We start from the raw sequence: 21,999 nt of genomic DNA, 5'->3' as shown, positions 1-21,999 counted from the left end.
TAATATTACAGTCGCAGTGGTCGTCGTAGGGTACAGATTTCAGCTCGCAGCACGACGTCTTTGTTACTTATCGTTTCGTCAGTGTGTCGCACAAGTGATATAAACGTCCCAGTTTTGTTCGTCGGGCGTCGATCGTTACATCGCGCGCGAGTAAACTTTTGTCCTGCGACACGGACCCCGTCGCTAGCGATACCAAACACAGTGATATCAGTCATGTCCAATTGATCTGGCTAGTGATTATTTCGTTATACCGACGCCACTTCTCTCGTCCCTCCGCTGAAATATGGACGACAAAAACGGCATTATAGCCGATTTTCAGGTAATAATAATACCTAGTAACATACTCCCAAACGTGGAGGTCAAAGAGATCCACCGACTTTCTTCTATCGTTGCTGTCTTGTTGTGTTATAGGCCATCACCGGTATCGACAATGCAGGCGAAGCGTTGATGCACTTGTCGAATTTCAATTGGGACTTACTGGTAATTACTTGAGCTTTGCACCAAAACGTGGTATTTGTTATGGCTTTGCCATATCCACTTTATCTTTTTCCACGTTTTGTTTAGGCTGCCGTCCAACATGTTACACCACAACACACTCAACATTTGCCTTCTGAAGGACGCAGTACTCAACTGAGCGCACCAACTGTAATGATTGCAGACGATTTCAGCGGTATGACTGCGTCAACGTCAAATGAAACTCGCCGTTTAATAACCATTGAGATTGAACAAAATGGCCATATTATTGCCACATTAAAAGTTAATGATGGTTCAACAATAGGTAATTTATTTTCATTTTTAAATCAATTTATTTATTGCTTTGTAATAAAATCAATCTGTTCATAAATATTTTATTCTATTGCTTATTCAAAATCATAAAATTCAAAAAAGTTGTACTTACACAATTTTTGCTAAATTTTACGCTGTGTATATACACCCAACCATAGTCAGGATTTTAATGGGCACCCGACCATGGTCGGACTGATAGTAGACACCTGACCATTTTTGCTAAATTTTATACGATTTGAGTGTAATTTAAATGTTATTAGCATTCTGTGTTTTTAATTTAGTGATTTCTATTTATACATACTACATATATAACTCGATTAATTATTAAAGAACCAATACTTAATTTTAAAAATTGTAGGTTAATAGTTAACAGTTATAATAATTTTATTAGTTCCATATTGCAACAAAATATAATTCCTTATTCCAATGTTTTTTCTTAATTTTACTTATTACTATGATCATTTGGTTCTTTAATTTATACAACTTAGAATTTGTTAGTGTAACTATACAATCTTTTAAATATTACATATTATAAAAACCTACCTAATTAATAATTATGATCATTTTTATTCTAGATGACTTAAAGACATTAGTGTATGCTGAATGTAACATACCATGTTGCCTACAAAACTTTAATGGATGGCCAAATAATCAACTCCCTTCCAATAAAGATACACTTTCCAAATTGAACCTTCCAGATAGATTTAAGCTAAATCTTATGAGTGGTAATGAAGATTTAAACCATGAGCTAAATGGAAGGTATAATATTTATACCTATTTAATTTCATATTATGGTTATATTATCTAGGTAGTTTAATATTTTTTTTACTACTGTTTTAAAGAGCAAACTTGCGAATGTTCACTTTAAATATAACAATGGAAGCTACAACTTCAAGTGAATATCAAGTTTATAAATTGTCATTCTCATCTGATCAGACTGTTGCACAAGTGAAAGAAGTTGTTGCAAGCTTGACTAAATTACCTGTTAGTAATCAACAATGGTTAGGTTGGCCACATTTTGTTACTCCAGCTACAACTTTGGAAGAATCTCATATTAATTACCCAGTACATGATTTTAAATTGAAACCTTCAAATTCAATACTTAAACATACCAGAAGAAGATACAACACTAGATTAAGTGTAAGTATTTTTTGTATTATTATGATTATTATATAACCTTTAATCAATTATGGAACCGGTTAGTAATTTATGATTGACCTGCAAATGCTAATTAAAAATGTGTTTTAATAATATTTATAGTGACTATTTATTAAAATGTTGCTTAATATTATATTTTATTTGATATACCTACTTACAACAAAACTGATAAGATAAATAAATAACTTTAATATACTTTTACAAAAAAAGCATTGGTAACAATGTATACTGATTATGAATACCTTGGTTATATTTAAATCATATTGCTAAATTAAAAAATTTGAATTGTTTTGTTAAAATTATCAATTGATTTATGGTATCCTAAAAATTGTATTTATACATATTCGATATGTGAAAATATGTCGTGATGGTCATACATTTATCATAAAATAATTTGACAAACCATTTAAATAATGCTGCAGTTTTTAGTGTTTTGCTTAACATCACCACTTTACCAGGTTATCGAATGACTACTGTAATACTTTGGTTATTAATTTTGGCATTTATCCTTGTACATTTTTTTTTCTTTTTAAGCAGTCTGTTATTGACATGGAAACAAGTGATTCTCCAATGCCTTCATCATCTACTTCATCTTCATCCACTTCATCATCATCATCTGAAGAGGATCCATTTGAAGATGCAGCAGAATCATTAAGTGGTATTGACGATGATGATGATGATGTAGATACTATGTTCATGGACACAGAAGCACCTACTCGGATTCGACCATTAAGTAAGTTTGATTAAAAGGACCATAAAAATCATGACAAAATCGGTCAGCAACGATACGAGTTGTTTCTCCAGTTTAGCTTATTTTATTGGCCCTTAAATTACCCTGCCAACATATAGAGGCAAACCAGCTAATAAATGGGGTAGGGAGTGGTTGGCAAACGCAATGGGTATCAAAAAATTACTGACATACCTATCTATTTTATCATGATAAAAGCTTTATATATCTTATATTATTATAATATTGATTAAAATAAGAAAATTCAAGATACCACCAAGATCTCTACTGTAAAATATATTTTAATCTTCAGTAGTTAATCGGCTGATAAATTATTTAGTTGCTGAAGACACTGAAGATGAACTTGCTGGTTGTATTCAATTCATTGATGAATTTCAAAATCGTTATGGTGATATGAGACCTCAGTTTTTTTTGGGAACACTTGATCAAGCTATCAAAATTGCATGTTTTAAACCTGCTAAGGATGTAAGTATCATTATTTTTAATATGATATAGATTAATAATTTAGTAAATAATCAATTATATTATACTATATTATAATACCTTAATTATTATATACTAATATATTGTATATTATTTGTGTTGTTCTTCATAACATTTAAAATACTTATGAATTCAACTTTAAATGATACGTTTTATTCAAACTTTTCTCAAGTAGTTGCATAATATCAATAATTTTGAATGTATTTATTTTAGAAACGTTTATTAGCTGTTTACTTACACCATGATCGCAGTGTGTTGTCAAATGTATTTTGTACACAACTATTATGTTTTGAATCAGTCGTTCAGTATCTCAATACAAATTTTTTAGTATGGGGATGGGATATGACACACCCTTCTAATAGAAATAGGTAACTATTTATAAATTTAAAATTGTAATGTAAATATAATATATATATATATATATATATATATTTTTTTTTTTTAGATTATTGCAATCAGCCTCTTTGTCACTGGGTACTATGGCTGAAATAACTTTGAGAGCTATTGACATTAACAGACTACCAGCTTTAGTGTTATTTACACGTAATCGGTCAAACACAGAAATATTGTCAGTTATAAATGGTAATGTTTCATCATCTAAGTTTTTTTCTATACTTTCTAATTTGAATTACCATAACAATAATTTTCATTTTCACAGGAGATTGCAATATAAGTGAATTACTATCGAGCCTTATAAATGCTCAAGAAATGTTTGCTATACAACAGCAAATCGAAATTAAAGAAGAAGGAGAACGTAATATGCGAGAAATGATTAAAGTAGAACAAGATGAAGCTTATCAACAATCATTGGCTATTGATCGGTACATTTCAATAACCTATTTTTTAAATTTTTTTTATTGTAATCATAATTTATAGTTTAGAAATTTATTGGCATAAAACAAGAATTTGTGGTTTATAGTTTTTTAGTTTTGCTTTAAATGTTTTAAAATTATCAGTTGATATTTAACCTGATATAAATTAACAAATAGATATAATTTTAGAGCTAAAGAAGAAACAAAAAGAGTACAAGAAATGGAAGAAAAAGCAATTCGATCTCAAATTGAAAGTCAAGAAAGACAAGTTGCTGCAGAAAAAGAGGTATTACACTAATTTAAGAAATATAAATGTGTGTTATTTATTTAAATATAAATTGATTTTGTCTAGGCTATTCGACAACGTATTGTTGCATCTCTTCCAGCTGAACCAGAGCCTGGCGATCAAGTCACAAAAATTAGATTCAGACTTCCTCTAGGAAAGTTTTTAGAACGGAGGTTTCAGGCATCGGATAATCTACAAGTAAACTATTCATTATACTATTAATACAGAATATTATTTTTAAACATTCTGATACAGTAAAATCAACATTGACTAACTTAGTTCGTATCTAAATGTTTCTTGTTTATTAAAGTCAAGTTGTTTTTAAGACCATTACTCTAATTATTATTATTTAGTTAAGATAAATCTCTCAGCCATACTTAGGGTGCATCTAATTTAAAAGGATTGAACACCAATTAAAAAATCAACCCTAAAATGCAAAAAAAAACTGTATAAATATATGTTTACTATGAATCAATAAAAACATTTTTTTAAGACTCTGATGGCTCAGTTGATCATCAGTGTTTAATACATAGTGTGTATTGCAGATTTGAATCTTTATGTGTTCATTTTCACTTAGTTCTTTATATCAGAGGTTCAAAAACTTTTCATGGTGCAACTCATTTCGAATATATTCAATTTTGGTGGCTCACAACTTACTAATGATCTTTTTTATTTTCATTGATGATCACTAATTTTTGTATTCACTTTCAATATAATGGTGTCGTGATGACACATCACTGGAACATTTATAATTAAAGCTCTGGCTTTAATGCCCTTGAACAACTTAAAAATTGACTAAAAACCCAAATAATGCATTTTAATTATTTGAACTTGAAAAAAATTAATAATACATAATAAATTAGATAAACAACGGCATTAATTTGAGTGGAAAGGGCCTATATTAAAATTGTAATTTTTTGTTGGTGAAAAATGCTTAAAAAACGAATAAAATGAACCAAAATGCAAAAAAAAATTACTTTTAAAAAGGAGTATCACCCAAAACACATTTTATATTTAAAACCAATATTTCAGAATACCAGAAAAAAATGCCTTTGCATCAAAATCCCATTCCTACTTAATTCCTACTGATCATCATAGATAATCAATGATAAAACTAAATTTTACCATAGTAAATATGCCAATAGTTACACTGTATTCTATTTATTTGAATGTATTCATATTATATTTCTAACATTTTTATTCATGTTTATATATTCTAATATTAAATATTTTATATTATAAAAGTATATTAATATACCAATACTGAATGAGACCCACCAAAAATATAATCACTATCAAGTTTGAAAACCTAAACTCTATTCTGAAAAGACTTCTTACTAAAATACTGAAATTTGATAATTTTAAAAGGTGCTGTTCGACTATCTATTTATAAGTGGATTCAGTCAAGAAGAATTCAAAGTAATTTCTAGTTGGCCTAGAAGAGATGTATGTAAAAATAATTATATTTTGTTTTATTTATTTTGTAATTAAATAATTAATTGTTTTTACAGTTAACAACATTAGGTGTAACTCAAACTTTGAAAGAACTAAATCTGTATCCACAAGAAACATTAACCCTGGAAGAACGATAAGTTTCTTTATGTAAATGCATGAATGTATAAATTTATTTATCACAAATAAGATTTTTTTTATCAAAAATAAATAGGATATTGTTTTTATTATTATGAAAATTTATGATTGTATGCTACACAGCTTTTCATTTAATAATTAAATTTATCAAGTGTTATGTTTTATATAAATTTGGTAACAGAGTAAAAAACCGAATGTTGATATAATTCTTGTTTATTACAAAACTATAAATTAATATTTAAATCTTCAATGTCTTTTAACTGTTACTTATAAATTATTTAATAGTTAATATAATTCTTCACAAATAGTTTATACTATTTCCACAATGTTGTGTTGCCACTGTCCTTTAATACTTGTTTCAATGTCATTTGTCCTTTAGATAGTTTAATTCTTTTCTTACGAGCAAGGCTTGCGGTTGAACTTGGTCTTTTCCTTAAATTATAATCGTTAAAATTATTCAGGAGTAATTTTTTCTCTAAATCTTTGGCCACTAAAAAATCATTTTGTTGTTGAGTCCACAATTTATTCAACGCTGCTATTTGAGCAATGCAAAATGTACAAGGACTATCTGTGGTGAAGTTATCTTGTAAACGTCCACAAGTACAAGTACCCACATTTTCATCTTCAAATGTTTCAGATGAATCTATAGTTGATGAACTTGCACATGGATCTGAAGAAAAACCTAAAATAAATTTAGTCAATTATAAAACTGAATTTAAATCCTCCAAATAGTATTACTTAATGATGTATTAGGAGATGGAATTTCACATTTTGTACTAGATGAAGAAATACTGCTAGATAGACTACATTTTTGTGTATTATTCCATAGTACCTTAGAATTATTTCCAGTTGACTTAGCTAAACATTCATAAATATGTATTATATTATACATTATAATTTGTAACCTATTCACAGCATTAACAATACACAGCCATTAAAATATTTAAGAACTTACAAAACATTTTATCCAGAGGTCCTTTTATAATTTGCTTTTTCTAGAAAAAAAATTAAGAAAATACTTGGCCAATTATTTTATATCATATAATATTTAAAATTTAACTCACTTCAGAAACTGACTTTTTCATACAAGTTTTTGTCTCAGTCTCTATCTAGAATATAAAATCATTTGTTCTTTTATTAAAGTAATATTATTTTTTAATTCAATTTCCTCACCTGATTTTGTAATTTTGTAGCCAAATCCAAATCTGATCGGATTAAAATTATTTCTTCTTGATGAAGTTCTTTTATTATCTAAGAAAAATATTAATGTTTATATACACTACATGTGTAATTTAAATATTTACAAAATGTGAATTCTTACATTTTCTTGAATAGATGTTGCTATTATAGAATCTTTTCGTGTTAATTCTTCATTTAAAGATGTTTGAGTTTGAATCTTAAAAACTTCTTCTTCCTTTTAGTAGCAGTCAAAATGTATGTAAGACATGATAAGTATTATAAGAAATGAGTTAATCTATTTAATTTACTTGTAATTTTTTGGCCAACTCCAAATTTTGCAACTCTCTTTGTTCTTGTTCTTTAAAAATGTTCATTTGCATATCATCAAATTCTTTTTTTATTTCTCCTTCTTTAATTTCCACCCGACTAAAGCCATGGTTGACAATACCTAAACATAGATAAATGTGTGCAATGATGCAATATTAGTCAATTTTAAATACCTAACATTCTTGTTATGAATCACTTAATACATTTAAGGGAATTGAAAAAAAAAATTGAATTTCTATATATTTTGTAGATGGACTATAATATATTAAATTAATATTAATAATTATTACGTTCTTCGAGACCATCATCTTCATCATTTAACCTTTTCTGTACTTCTACTGGATACTGCTGTTTTATAGCTTCCCAAAGGTTCACATTAAGCATGGCATCCCAATCATGTTTAAATTTACGAAGCCAATTACTAATTCGTCTACGGCACATGGGACACTGGTATGCTGTTAAATTCACCATATTTTTGAAACATTCTAGACAGAGTGTATGACCACATGGCATTGTCACAGGTTGTAAATAAATGCATCGGCATGCTATACAAAATACTTCTTCAAGATTTAATTTGTTTTGTATATTTCTCTAAAAATGACAGAATATAATGTAACTTTATTTTATTTTTAATCTCATTTTTACGTAAAAATAATCATCTAGATACTTAAAAAAAATACTTTAATACTTACGGTATTCATTGTATGATATTCAGTTTTCTTTTAGGAATGAATTTGATGTATAAATTGATATCTAAATTTAATTTCTCAAAAAGAATGATGAAACTATCATAACTTCTTAGTAAATTAACCGCCGTTCTGGTTTAAAATTAATATATCTTATATTTATTTATTTATTATTAATTAATATTTATATGTTAAATATATTGCAATTTTTGTCTTGAATTATCATTCATGACGAATTATTTTTACCTAAATAAAACTAGTATAAAACTAGTCAGAAAATACATTAATACGTCAAGAGTCGTTAACGTGTAAATACTCTTAAATCGTTATAGTTAGATAGTAAACAAATGTCAAAAACAATATCAAACGCACAAGAATCATGTTCCGATGTTCGACAAGTGGAGATGGTGAAACTGGTGAAAGAGAACTGGAGTCTGGAGACCACACTAACACATAAAAACTAGGAAGTTGTATTCTGCGTCAGGTGAGGCCACAGCCACAACAGCGTCGAACAAAACCGCCAAAATTTGAGATAGCAGTGATAGTACCATTGTAGTTTCGAAGGATCGTGATTCGTAACAGCCGCACGCAAGCGCGTTGCAGTACGTACGTTGTCCAGGGAATTAAAAACAGTGTTGCCAATATAAACACATAAAAAATAGTATATAAACAGATCTTTTTTCATTATTATTTATTGCCATGCTATATAATATTAATATGTCTATGATTATTACCACCCGCAAAAGAGAGTTATTTACAAACTGTATTTATAATAGTAATACAATAAGCAAATAAGATAAAATCAAAACAAAAATAAATTGAAGGACTGTAGCGGGGAAGACGCTCATTCTAGAAAGTAGGTAGTCAATACTTCAATAGTAATTTAAAATCAATCAATCGCGGGAGAAGGAACTATGTGCATAGGTGTAAATTAGTGAGCGGGCCTAGCCCTCCTCCCCCATCGAAAATTTCCAAACTTACCTTCGGGAGTATAATATATTGTGTTAATTTATATTCCCCCCCCCACAGATCTTAAACATATTTATCCCAATAAATGACTATGGTCTAATTGGTCTATAACTATGAGTTTGAGATGTTATAAATGTTATAATGTTTCCCTATCACTCTATCTTATCCTCATGAACTGTAAGCAAGACGGTGTGGTAGGCACATAATTGCGCTGTCCATTAGTAATTACTTTTTTTTTTTTTTCAACAAGAAATATACAATCTGTACCCTTGAACACTTTAAGAATATGAGATATAATAATTTTTTTAACATGAAAACGTTAGGTAATACTTATTAGTAATTGATTTGATCGTTCAGAAGTCCACGACTGTATCAAATTCATAAATAAAATTCAAACGGTAACGGTTTATGACAAAATGTCATGGTCCTTTTTTATTAATAAAAACATATCACTTTGTCAAGCATCAGCATAATATGTTATAAGTTATAGATTAATTATTATTATTATATAAGATATTATCCATGATAAACGTAAATATTTTCATACATAAGGATTAGGACTAGGTACTAATGGTACTATGGGTATTTCTGAAGTGCTTCAGACATCCGAGCATCAGACTATTTATAGTAAATAATAAGAGCACGGTCATGATGGTTCTAATTATAGCTAAAAACGGGGTTTTTTTTAATTTATAATTGTGCGGTGTTGTAAATAGTGACGGAAATTTTAATTCAATATAAAATATATTAAAAATAATTTTAGTGTTATAATGTTATATAAATCTCAATGACGTCGATTATTCTAACTTATATAACACTGTACTACACATGATTCCGATACGTCATAACTAGGGCTGTGAATTTAATGCACTAAGGGCCAGTTGTACCGTCTGTGGTTAAACTATGATTATGTTTTAATCAGTGATTAAGGATTTTTGATCGTTGTACAGTGCCTGTCAAATGTTTAATCAATGATTAAACGAATGTTAGGTTAACCACCCAATAATGGTCGGTTAAACTGTTGTTAATTATTTAACAACTGATTATTGTTCATATTATCACAGAACAATTTTATTATATTGTTCTGTGATATTATTATTTATCTTATCAGTTTCTGTTAAAACTTGTTTGTAATTTAAATAAAACCATATTTTTCAATTTGCGTGAAGTTTTATTTAAATTATAATATTATATTTTACATCAGCTATTACGTTTTACATTTTATTTTTATATTCATCGTTATTCATCATTTTCATATAATGTATTTTGATCACGACCAAAATTTTTTTGAATCCAATTCTGATATCGAAGATGATGATTTTAACGACTTGGTAGTGATGATTGCTTTTCCCAGACGTCAAAGAATCTTTAGACCAAGGGTAGACCATTTTACCTATTGGAGAGATGACGAGTTCTTTGACAGATATCGATTGTCCAAAACTACAGTTCGTTTTATTATTGATTTGATATGTGACCGCATCTGCTCCCGTACCGATTGGTAAGTTAATTATAATTATTGTAATTGTTGATCAAAATATGTATTATGAGATTACTTATATAGTTTCAATTTTAATATATTGCAGGAATCATGCAGTAAGCACTGAACATAAAGTCCTCCTGACATTGAGATATTATGCTACAGGGTCAATGTTGATTATTTGTGGGGACTTTATTGGAGTTCATAAGTCAACAGCCAGCCGCATAGTTAAACTTGTTTCGCATGAAATTGCTTAACTACGTCCACAATTTTTGCATTTTCCTAACAATGAAAGGGAAACAGAACAAGTCAAACAAGATTTTTATAACATCTCTAAATTTCCCATGGTTATCGGTGCATTAGATTGTACACATGTCAAAATAAGGTCACCTGGTGGTGATGATGCAGAGATGTATCGAAACAGAAAGGGCTTCTTCTCAATTAATGTTCAAACTATATGTGATGCCAACTTAAAAATCCAAAATATTGTTGCTCGGTGGCCTGGGTCATCACACGATTCCACTATTTTTAACAATTCAGTAATACGAGGAAAGTTTGAAAGGGGTGAAATGCAGAATTGTGTATTGGTAGCTGATAGTGGTTATGCTCAGCGTGATTTTGTTATGACCTTAGTTGGAAACCCTGGCACACTAATAAATCCTATATCTGGTATAACTGCAGAAGCTGTTGATAAATATAATGAATCTTTAATCCGTACGAGAAATACTGTGGAAAGAAGCTATGGCGTTTGGAAACGTCGTTTTCCAATATTAGCTACGGGTATTATATATATATATTATATATATTATTATATATAATATTATATATTTACAGCATCAGTTTTTAAGCATTCCAATACAGATTTGTATTTTTTCACTAAACTTATTAATAATTCTTCTTCTGAAGCCGTAAAATTAGTAGTACGCTTCTTGGTAGCTTCCATAGTAATATAATATATTTTAGTAAAATAATAAACATCTAAGTATTAAAAAAGTGTTTTTAATATTAACAATAAATAATAACAGTTCCAATATAAGTAGATTTAAAATTATTTTGAATATTATCAGTAGTTTTGTGATAAAGCATGAACTGGTGCCAACAATAAAAAAAAATATTGTAAACAAGTATACAATAATTTATTAGTCTCATTTTAATCATCGATTACCTAATCACAGCCATACCAGCAACTATACAACACATCAATAGTTAATCATTGATTAAAATTTGATCACTGATTAGCTAATCGATGTTTAACTACAGAACGGTACAACTGGCCCTAAAAACCCTTAAAAATTCCAAAAAAAGGAATATAAAATGCCAAAAATTATAGTATAAAATTCATTTAAAATGGTTTTTAATTTAATTTTTATATTTATAATTTATATTAATATTAGGTACAGGATATTAAACATTAATACTAAAAAGTGTTTATTTAATAAAAAAGTTGATTGAATCTGGATTAAGTTAATGCTATTCACCTGAAACATCAAAAAAAAATTTTTTGTATTTATTTTGTTAAAATAATAAAACAAACTTAAAGATATTTGTTTCCGGGTACTTGACATAATGTATAGTCTGTGTAAAATAAAAAAAAAATGTTTTCAAACAAGTCAATTGACGGAATTTGGTTAAAAATACTAGAAAATGAACTAAAGAAGCAAAATATAACCTAAAAATGCGAGATATGACCTAAAAATGCGAAAAATGACCTAAAAAATTAAAAACGTCAAAATATGCAAAATAAAAGTTTCATAGATGGATTCGTAATTATGTAATTCAAATTATGTACTTATAAAGCTATGTTTTAGAATCACCAAAAAAAAATGCACTTTCCTATAAATTCACAGCCCTGGTCATAACTCATAAGTACATCTACGTTCTACGATATAATATAAGACTTTACTTTTATAATATTTGTGTAAAATAATAAACCGCGGTCCATTAATTGTACTAAAACAATTGTTCTTCTTATTTCTAAGCCGAGAAAATTGTGACATAAATGGTCAATGACGATAGTCGTTTATTATGCGCAGTGTTACGCCTTTAACATAATATAATATACGATATACCTTCGTAGTTCGTATACATATAATACCTAATACAAATTAATATTAATATATAATAATAATAATATACAAGGGAGTTATGTGAATAATGCGTGACCACTGACCACGCATTGTTATTTGTTGTATTTATGTCATTCACAATATATTATACAGTTTAAACTTTTAAAGGCGTCTATTTGATATACATATCGTTATCCACGTTTAACGTGTGCCGAGTAGGTAAGTAGGTACGGATTATGTTTCCTGCGAATTCGATATTGTTATTGACAATTCCGGAAATTATACGACATTAATAGCCATGACATAGTCATCTCGTGCACATGATTTCGTAAAAGTATAAATTTGAAGTCGAAGATTTTATGACGTACGTTCACGCCTCACGGTCATCTAAGCACCATGTGGACAGGGGCACAGCGCAAATGTTGATACTTGCTGTAGTAGTGTAGTGGCTGTAGAGTGTAGCTGATATTCTATCGTCACGTCGTCACAAACATCAGGACATATTATAAAATAATGTTTATGCCGTTTAGGGGCGTAGTTCTACGAGTCCCCGTTTCACAGTCACTCGACATTCACCCGCAGCCACGCGTATTGTACGTATAGACCGTATAGTACGTGGAACATGTTGATCACTGGTTATCGTATTCGCGTGTATAGTGACTAAAGTATAATGTATAAACGTATACGATGTTATATTATATTAGGTACATAACATTATCAGGATATCCCCACAATTTTTCAATTTTTCTCACTTTACGGTCTTAAAGCTCTCTTCCCTGATGTCTTCAAATCACAGTCTTCCATTATAAATGTATAGCCAAGAATTAAAATTAAATACCTTTTGTTTTAACAGAAATAAGCTTTAACGTTTTATTTATAAACCAATAACTCAGCCGGCAGCTGCCACACAAGAATAGCTAGAACGAACCAGTTCCACGTATAATATATCGACGAATTTTGCGATAAAAATCCCCAGAAAAAACTTCCCGTCCCTAAGAACAAAAATCTCCATATTACATTATTACTCATATGAAAATGATTTATATAAATATTTTTTACAAATAAGTTTATTGGGTATGTATTATCCTTGAACATCCAAAAAATTAATTCAATAATGCAGTATAGTAAATAATATACTTATATACATATTATGTTTTCCATAATATGTTGACGATAATGTGTAGGATTTAAGAACTTCAAATTTTCAATATAAATATTTAACTTCAATTCAATAACTAACTGTGATTATTATTATCATTATTATTACAGTAAAAATATTTTTATTTATTATTTTTTTAACAGTTAAAAATCTACTTCCAGTATAGAAGTATTATTAATTATTATTTCCCAATACCCACCTATATTTTATATCATATTGACTCGATCTTTCGAAATATTTATATATTTTGAATTTATTTAAAATTATTTATAATATTTTATAAAATATTATTTTTTCGAATGATAAGTATAAATTATAATATATAATATACCTATTTGTAATTGAATATTGAAATAATTTTCATGTGGTTATATGAGTAATATTGTAGTCTGGGGATTTTTCTTTCGATTACCAGGCAGTCATTTTACTTAAATATAAAATATAATATTTATATAATAATAAATTATATTTTACTAGTTTAAAATATACGAATGATGATACCATGAGCTCATCGTAATACATCTACTATGTAAGTTGTAATAAAAATTACTATCCTTAGTATATGGGTTTTGCGGTTTCAGTAAACAATAATTTGTTCCAAGAATTCCACCAAGGATGAAGACTACAACAACTTTTTGTCGGTGCCTTTTCTAAATCCACCTTCTAGTCTCTACCATATACGCATAGGCTAGGGAAGACTGTATAAATGCAAAACTCTTTATCCATAATGTAAATTAGAATTAGTTTTGCATCTCCCAAGTCCCAAATGTAGAACTTAGCATAGCTTAGTCCTCAACATCACCGCTATGGCGCTATATATAAGTTCATTCCCAATACTTTTTTTTTTCATTGGATTAAAGAACATCACAGGTCATTAGCCTAAGATAATTATAAGGTAATAATTTTATAGGGAGACATTATGTCAGACATAGAAAGGGGAATGTATTATGTAAAATATATTATATAACATTTTTTTTTCTTTTCTTTTTAATTACATTAATTTTGCTACACCTATATTTGTGAAGAAATTGTATATATTATTGCAGTTCTATTCTCCAAGTGCTTGTTTCATCGATGATGGATTTCCGAGGATTTCTCTGAAGGTGTTGAATTTGGGGCATTCAAGAGTATAATGTGTTTGATTGTCAATTCGTTGTCATCACAGAGTTCACAGGTCGGGCAATCTTCTTTGGTTATAACTGTTATAAGTTATAAGTTTAAAACATAAGGTACAAATGCGTTAGACGGGAGTGTCCAATCCGAGACCTTGTGATAACTAATTCTTTGTGCCTGGATGAATGTGAGGAGGTTTTCCATGGGTTGATTGATAGTTTGATTTCCTTAAGTTTATTTGTGTTTGGTGTCGCGTCACCTCCAACGAGTCTTGCCAATGTTTTTTTGGTTAATCCCAATACTTATTAAATTTTCTCTCGGGCCGATACTTTTCATTCTGTCCTTAAATTTCTATCACTCAAATAAAATACAATTATTACTAACAAATATTGTTTTTGTCGTATATTACTTAATTCTAACTTTTGTCATACCTGATCAGTACTTGGAACGACACCAGCGCCGTTGAAGAACTCATTTTTTATTAACGATGGTGGAGATCACTACACATAGCATAGGTACCTAGGATATCCTGATGTCCACTTGTATTAAGCAATCCTGTGGTTAGATTTCAGCCCTAATCTAAAGATTTGTAAAATAAAATCGTGGTTAAACCATTGAAAAACGCTATTATACTTCATTTCGCAATTTGGTATAGAACTATCAACCATGGCACCCACAAGTGGGGGAGGGGTTAAAAAACGGACCCATGATACTGGAGTCCGGCGTTCATGCAAATAATGTGTATATTAAATATTATAATTTAAAAGTGTACCAACTACCAGAGCTATACATACATACATTCAAATATTATATAGTATAAGTTATAAAAATGTAGTATGTACAGTATATCTTAATAACTAGATACTTAAAATTAATTCTGATAAATTTAATAAGACGCTGATGCCAAATGAGAGTGTAATAAGAATTATTTTATTATAAAATATAAATTCAACATTGCATAAATTGCATGATATATTTTATAGATTATAAGCTTATGTAATAATAAGAACGTAGAAATAATGTATATTTGTTATCCAGAGGTCAAGGTCAGCATTACCTTTTGTGAAATTGATTATTTGTATTAAATTACTACCAATTTAACATCTTAAATAATAAAATATAAAAAGTAAATACAATATATATTATAATATTAATATATTTATTTATTTCCTATAAACTATACTATACATTTGTATGCCTTGTATACAAACACGTCATATGTACTACATAGTGCATATATAACATTTTAAGGAAATATTCTAAAATTTTCATTCGGTCTTTATTGATAAATAAAAGTGTATATTATAATCATAAAAAGCGGGTAAGTGGCAGCGTTCTGCTGTATATTAGTTATGAATTGGAAACACTGTAATGGATGTGTTAAATTTGAATTCAATCATATACCTACAAATACAATCATTATAGTATACGTAATACAATTCTGAGTGAAGACGATCTGTTAGCCTATTTTCTACTAGAAGTATTATTTATGATATTATTTTGATTAAAGAAATAACTAATTAGGTTTTAGGCATTATCTAGTAATCTAGTATTCAATAGATTTAGTTAGTTTTGACAAAAAATTACATCTAAAAAATGCATTTTATATGCATAAAATATAATAATATACTTAAAAAGTTTAAAGTACCCACAAATAATAATTTTAAATCACAACAAGATAACTAAGATTGTTGTTCTTCGTTTAATTATCTAATTTTGTCAAAATTTAAATTTATTAAATACCAATAAAAAAAAACTATATTTAGATGCTTTTAGATTTTTTTCTTTATAGTATGAACTTATTTATAAGACATTTTGTTTTTTATTTTCAATCTTTAGCGATATAAAATATAAATTGAATATTTTATTAATTTTAAAGAAACAAAATAATTTTCATAAAAAGCTTAAAACTTTTAAAGTTAGTGTATTATTATACTTAATACTCACAATAATATTTTCAAATGCAATTTTTAGGACAAAAATAAATTTAACCTACTATAGTACTATAAATACTAATATTACTTATATTATGGTAAAATAAATTACTATAATCACAATATAATATCATAAATATATCTATGCTTGGTAATATTATAGGTTGGCAGACTATCTCCGCTCAGAATCGTTTTTAGTATAGGTACAATGGTTTTGTTTGATGGAATTAAAATTTGACATAACCATTAAAATGACTCTCTAGACACCTAATGAACAACAGAGGGTACCCACTTACCCGCTTTTTTTTGGCAATAAGTTGAACTCACTCCTTTTTTTTTAAATATTTAAACATTTTTATTAATATTAATCTTAATTTTAATAATTTCCATATCATTTAATTTTAAATACTGGATAACATATAGGTAATCGACCAACTCGTAGAATCATTACGTTATTAAATCATTATAATATATTACACGATAGGATGATTACGCGAGTATGTAGCAAACTAGCAAATGTAAAATATATAGGTTATTCAAATTAAAATACAATTATTTCCAATATTTTATTACCTATAATTATAACTCTGTCGTATCGTATTTATTAATTCGGAATAATAATGGACAATATAATGTCATTATTTTAAATCTAAATCGTTTATAAAACCAAAAATAACATAGCGACATATGTAATAAACTCCGAATAACCATAAATTCCTCATACGTCTTTTGATTGTCATACCAATTATTAATACTTCAGTACTTGTCTTGAGTTGTCTCAGACTATATTCTAGATGATGCAATAGCTTTATAAGTAAAAACTAAAAAATGATATTGATGATGATTCCCTATTAATAGTACTTGCGGATTTGAAGGCAAAAGCCTTAAGTCCAAACCGTCAATAAAATTTTTCAGAAGAAAATTTATTTAAATTTAGAGTAGTTAATTTTTTTTAACACAAACTAATAAGATTTACGTAAATTTATTATATTGTTTTGTTCATTTTTTAATTGTTGTTGTATATATATATATATTAAATGCTTTTTTGAATTTTTTTATATTCTATAGTTCTTTATTAATTATTATTGTTTATATTGCCTTCGCCCTTTAGGTCCGAGCCCTACCGTCCCTAGCTATTAACGTCTAGTTGGAATAGACACTTACGTGTCCCCCTTGCAACTACTGATTACTAGACTACTAATCTATGATAAAAGAAATTATTTATTTATTTATAACTTGAGATATTTTAGACTTGCAAATTTTTGTGAGCTAAGATTTGAAAATGTAATAGAATGTTTCTCGACCCTCATAAGTTGTTCTTATACAGAAACCTAAAAATATTAAAAATTGTAATGAGCAATTAATTTTTTTAGGCTTTTCAGTTCAAATTTTAGCGCAATTAAATATTTAAATGAAAAATAATGATTTAAGTTATTATTTTTGATTCCAAAAACATTATTCTTAAAGGAATCGGATGTTTAATTTGTAGTACATTATAATATATTGTACATACTACAAATAATGTATAATACCTATACGATTACTATATTACTATACCTATATAAATATAAAAGTAATTATTATTTAACTGTCAAGCTATTAATTAACTATATCTGTTATTAATGTGAATACAAATTAAAATTTATATTTTTATACAAATACTAAAATATAGCTCAAAAAGAATAATTTTATTCACATTTTAAATAATATTATTCATAGTTTATACATAATAGCCCTTTACATTTCATTAACGAAATTTGTGTTATTGGTAATGCTTTTAATATAAATATATAATGCAAGATAATAACTACTTGATCAATGGTAAAAGTAAAGAACATTGCACACATGTTAGTGATGTTACACTATACAGACGTCAGACATTTAGTCATACTTATTCGGTTGTCGGTTAAACAACTTAAACCTTTACTCATCTATACACATGGTAATTACTACAGCAATTACTACAGCAATTAGTAGTGGTATGCGAGATAACGCATAACCCCTAACAAAAAGACATAAATGGCAATACTAAATTATTTACTTTTAAAGACATAAATAAGACATAACATTAATGAATAGTATTGTTAGAATTTTAGATTCTGAGCGGAGCATGAATGTATTGATTTTACAATGATGTGTATTATTATATATAATTAAAAATTTTTTTGTATGTGTACACAACAAGTTGTCGAAATAATGCTTTGATTTTCAACTTCAGTAGCTTTTCCGATGAAAAAGTGTATCTAGTTGGTGCGTTGGGGAGGTCTGATTTCGGAAGTATGGGTGCTTAAATAGTTTATTTACCTATGTTGATGTAAATGATAAATCACGGGGTGCGAGAGCTACAAATTGATATTTGTAGATTTTTAGATACTTTGTACCTACTACCAATACATTTACTGGTCTTCGTCAAATTTTTTTCTATGTGACATAATTTTGATATTCCAGTTTAATAAAATTTGTCCATAGCTGGTTTTGAAACACTCCATTATATTATTACGAATATGCACACGTGACAAGACAGATATATTGCTGCAGTGAGCACTATTCTGCACAATATATACAGTGTACAGTCAAAATGAATTAACGAGTTAAATAATCGGAGAAATCACTATAATCGTCAATAAAACTAATAAAATACATTATATTTATTAAGAGAAATGTTGATTGTTAAGATATTAATTATTAACTATGAAGTGTAGTCAGTATAGAATCTAACAACTAAAGAATGTAAGTTCATGGTTTATTATTTCAAAACAGTTTACTATAAATAGTTAGTTTAAATTATATTTTATAATCGATCAAAATTTGCATCTTGTACCACATTTTCATTTTCGTTTGTTGAGTATATTTTGCTACAAAATAAAACTATTTTCTAATAGTATATTTTGAAAATAGGCTTCTGGTGTATATGTTTTTGAATTAGGTAAGAGTAATTTACGCAAATTATTGGTATAGAAAAATAGGTCAAAATTGATTTTTGTATCATTTGGTAGGAAAGGGCTGGTGTAAAAAAGTTTCTATGCTTTTTATATTTAGGGGACTTCAAATGTTTGAGGTGTATTATGTATATTATTATTATGTACTAAAGTCTAGGCGTGCGATAAGAAAGTATAATGAATAATTTTGATTTTAAAGGGATTAAAATAGGTAAAATACGAAAATCATAATAATAATCCTAATCTCAGAGGATTTTTTTTTTATGTGTATAATTATCTTTAAGTGAGTTATGATCATTTTAAAATGTGCAATAAATGTAGTTTTGAAAAGGTCATAACTTGCATGCTGTTGAATAAAATGATCAATAAAAGCCTGAGATGCCCTAAATAAAAATCGTACTAATATCTTAGCCAGGATTTTTTCGGGAAGAAGGAGGCTACAATATTTTATTCTTAGGGCTAGTGTAGTAGTGTATTGCCGTGTATAGTATAGGTTTGATATACCGGAGAAAGGGGAGGGGCTTGAGCATTTAATCACCCCCTCTAGCTATAGCACTAAATCTTACTTGAAAATTTTGTAACAGATCAATTCACTTTAATTTTAGAATTTAGAGAGTAAAATGTATTATTGTGATGAAATTTAGTGATATTTAAAATCTGTTTGTTAATATTTTTCACTGCAGGGTTAAATATTCCTAGCTTTTGAATAAAAGTAAATAACAATTATAATAATAAATTGTTTATAATTATAATAGCTCTTAGTACATAATTAGTAGTTAATATTTCATAATAAGATGAAAACAAATTGGACAATTTTTTTAAGATCCTATAATGTTACACTTTTCATTCGTTTTAACGATGTGTTTTTACTGTACGAATTAATCGCTAGTATAAAATGCTGAGGGAAATTACTTTAAAATGAATTTTACATGTTTTTTTTTTGAACATTATTAAAAAATAAAGCTAATCACGATTGTAAATTATTATGTAAGAATTTTAAATTACACATACAATTTACCGACAAGCCGATAAAATAATAGAATTTTTTCCGTGTATTATTAAATAAGTAGTTTAGTAGTTTAGTTTTTAATATTTTTTTAACTTATCGACCATTTTAAATATTCTATTTAATATTATAGTATTATACAAGATCATTACGAAAATAATATGATAATGACTATAAGGTATGGAATAATTGTATTATATTTTTACTTTTTTTTATCTATTGTAAAATATATGTGGCAAAACTTTTAAAAATATTTTTCAATAATTATTAAATTGTATTTAATGTTTATTTTTAAAGTTATTTAAGGAATATTCAATACTTGATTTTTAATTTTTAATGATTGTTGGACTTACACAATATTTTAATATGATATATTATTCATTAAGGTGTCTGGTCCTAATATAATTTTGTCCACAAAAATACGCTCAACAGGAATGTTCCTTTTATGTAGAATCAACCAAATTTAATTATTTTTGTTTTTGACTAATAGAGAGTTATAAACTGCTGAACAGCCCGTATTGAGCTCCGTTTCAAAATATTTTACGTCTTCAAAAATAATACAATTTTAAGCTTTTTTTTACCAATTTATTATATTATTATACCATTATTTGTAAAAAAAAAAAGTGGGGGAGGATTATATGTTTTTAGCAAAATCTGTAAGCTTCATACAGTGATCTAACCCACCAAATTTAAAACGTAAGCAGTAAAATGAAAGTTTTGGGGGGATCCATCCCCCTCGTCCACCCTTAATTACACCCCTATGTAGGAAATCTTCGTCTTTCATATAGGTAAAAAAATAATTATAGAAAATCGATAATTCTACAAGGCCTAAAATGTCTGTGGAGTCCTTTGTTTCGATATTATATACCAGGTAGCGCCAGGTTATATATACCAATTATATCGGGTATTATAGATTAGTGGAAAAGTATTATAATAAAGGTCACACCTAAATATAAAATATAATTTCCAAATTTTATTGAATTATCTAAAATTTGAAAAAATAACCCCTTAATATTAATTCATTATCATTTAATATTAATAATGTTGTACACGTTTTAAAAATATTTATTCAATATTTTCATAAAAAATACCGCGTGTGTAAATTAGTAAGATTGTTTCCAAGGATATATATTTTGCAATTCATAAATAAATTGTAAACAGATCAATAGCGAGGTGAAATCGAACAAATACCGTTTAATAATTAATTGCGTTTAGAAAAAAAAAACAGTTATGCCACTTATGGTGTTTGAATATTGATTGTGAAATATTTAATAGCTATAA

At 27.6% G+C, this 21,999-nt stretch overlaps 2 protein-coding genes across 4 annotated transcripts; one reads left to right on the top strand and one right to left on the bottom strand.

Moving 5' to 3' along the window:
• Window positions 1-176: 176 nt before the first annotated feature.
• casp (Fas associated factor casp) lies at window positions 177-5,936 on the top strand. 2 transcript variants are annotated; one of them, XM_015516849.2, is made up of 14 exons: window positions 177-319; window positions 412-480; window positions 565-778; window positions 1,362-1,545; window positions 1,629-1,926; window positions 2,482-2,677; window positions 3,012-3,157; window positions 3,389-3,543; window positions 3,621-3,757; window positions 3,834-3,996; window positions 4,177-4,273; window positions 4,340-4,471; window positions 5,642-5,719; window positions 5,785-5,936. In XM_015516849.2, exons 1-14 carry the CDS (start codon window positions 284-286, stop codon window positions 5,863-5,865), a joined length of 1,986 nt encoding a protein of 661 aa, XP_015372335.1. In that variant the 5' UTR covers window positions 177-283; the 3' UTR covers window positions 5,866-5,936. The 2 variants fall into 2 exon arrangements, with proteins under 2 accessions (XP_015372335.1, XP_015372334.1); XM_015516848.2 differs by having other exon boundaries at window positions 2,479-2,677.
• A 122-nt stretch (window positions 5,937-6,058) lies between these two features.
• On the bottom strand, window positions 6,059-8,584 carry LOC107167691 (uncharacterized). 2 transcript variants are annotated; one of them, XM_015516851.2, is made up of 10 exons: window positions 8,428-8,584; window positions 8,062-8,187; window positions 7,660-7,960; window positions 7,351-7,490; window positions 7,185-7,277; window positions 7,037-7,114; window positions 6,928-6,972; window positions 6,819-6,858; window positions 6,602-6,721; window positions 6,059-6,545 (listed from the first exon to the last, which is right to left on the bottom strand). In XM_015516851.2, exons 2-10 carry the CDS (start codon window positions 8,068-8,070, stop codon window positions 6,178-6,180), a joined length of 1,194 nt encoding a protein of 397 aa, XP_015372337.1. In that variant the 5' UTR covers window positions 8,071-8,187; window positions 8,428-8,584; the 3' UTR covers window positions 6,059-6,177. The 2 variants fall into 2 exon arrangements, with proteins under 2 accessions (XP_015372337.1, XP_089075757.1); XM_089219631.1 differs by having other exon boundaries at window positions 8,062-8,582.
• Between the last annotated feature and the right edge of the window lie 13,415 nt (window positions 8,585-21,999).

Source organism: Diuraphis noxia, unplaced genomic scaffold (genome assembly GCF_037042655.1).
Source record: "Diuraphis noxia isolate RWA-SAM2 unplaced genomic scaffold, SU_Dnox_SAM2 contig0002, whole genome shotgun sequence".
NCBI classification, from domain to species: domain Eukaryota; kingdom Metazoa; phylum Arthropoda; class Insecta; order Hemiptera; family Aphididae; genus Diuraphis; species Diuraphis noxia.
Note: the sequence above shows the minus strand (reverse complement) of the source record. Positions and strands in the feature narration are given on the sequence as shown.

What these genes read in the sequence shown, in the direction of transcription:
- LOC107167691 (XM_015516851.2), bottom strand. An exon ending in AGTTGGCCAAAAAATTACAA is followed by an intron (nt 7,278 to 7,350) that starts GTAAATTAAATA and finishes TGCTACTAAAAG; the next exon opens with GAAGAAGAAGTTTTTAAGAT. An exon ending in ATCTCCTAATACATCATTAA is followed by an intron (nt 6,546 to 6,601) that starts GTAATACTATTT and finishes AATTTATTTTAG; the next exon opens with GTTTTTCTTCAGATCCATGT.
- casp (XM_015516848.2), top strand. Translation starts at nt 284, where the DNA reads ATGGACGACAAAAACGGCATTATAGCCGATTTTCAG. An exon ending in GCATTATAGCCGATTTTCAG is followed by an intron (nt 320 to 411) that starts GTAATAATAATA and finishes GTTGTGTTATAG; the next exon opens with GCCATCACCGGTATCGACAA. An exon ending in CTAGTTGGCCTAGAAGAGAT is followed by an intron (nt 5,720 to 5,784) that starts GTATGTAAAAAT and finishes TTGTTTTTACAG; the next exon opens with TTAACAACATTAGGTGTAAC.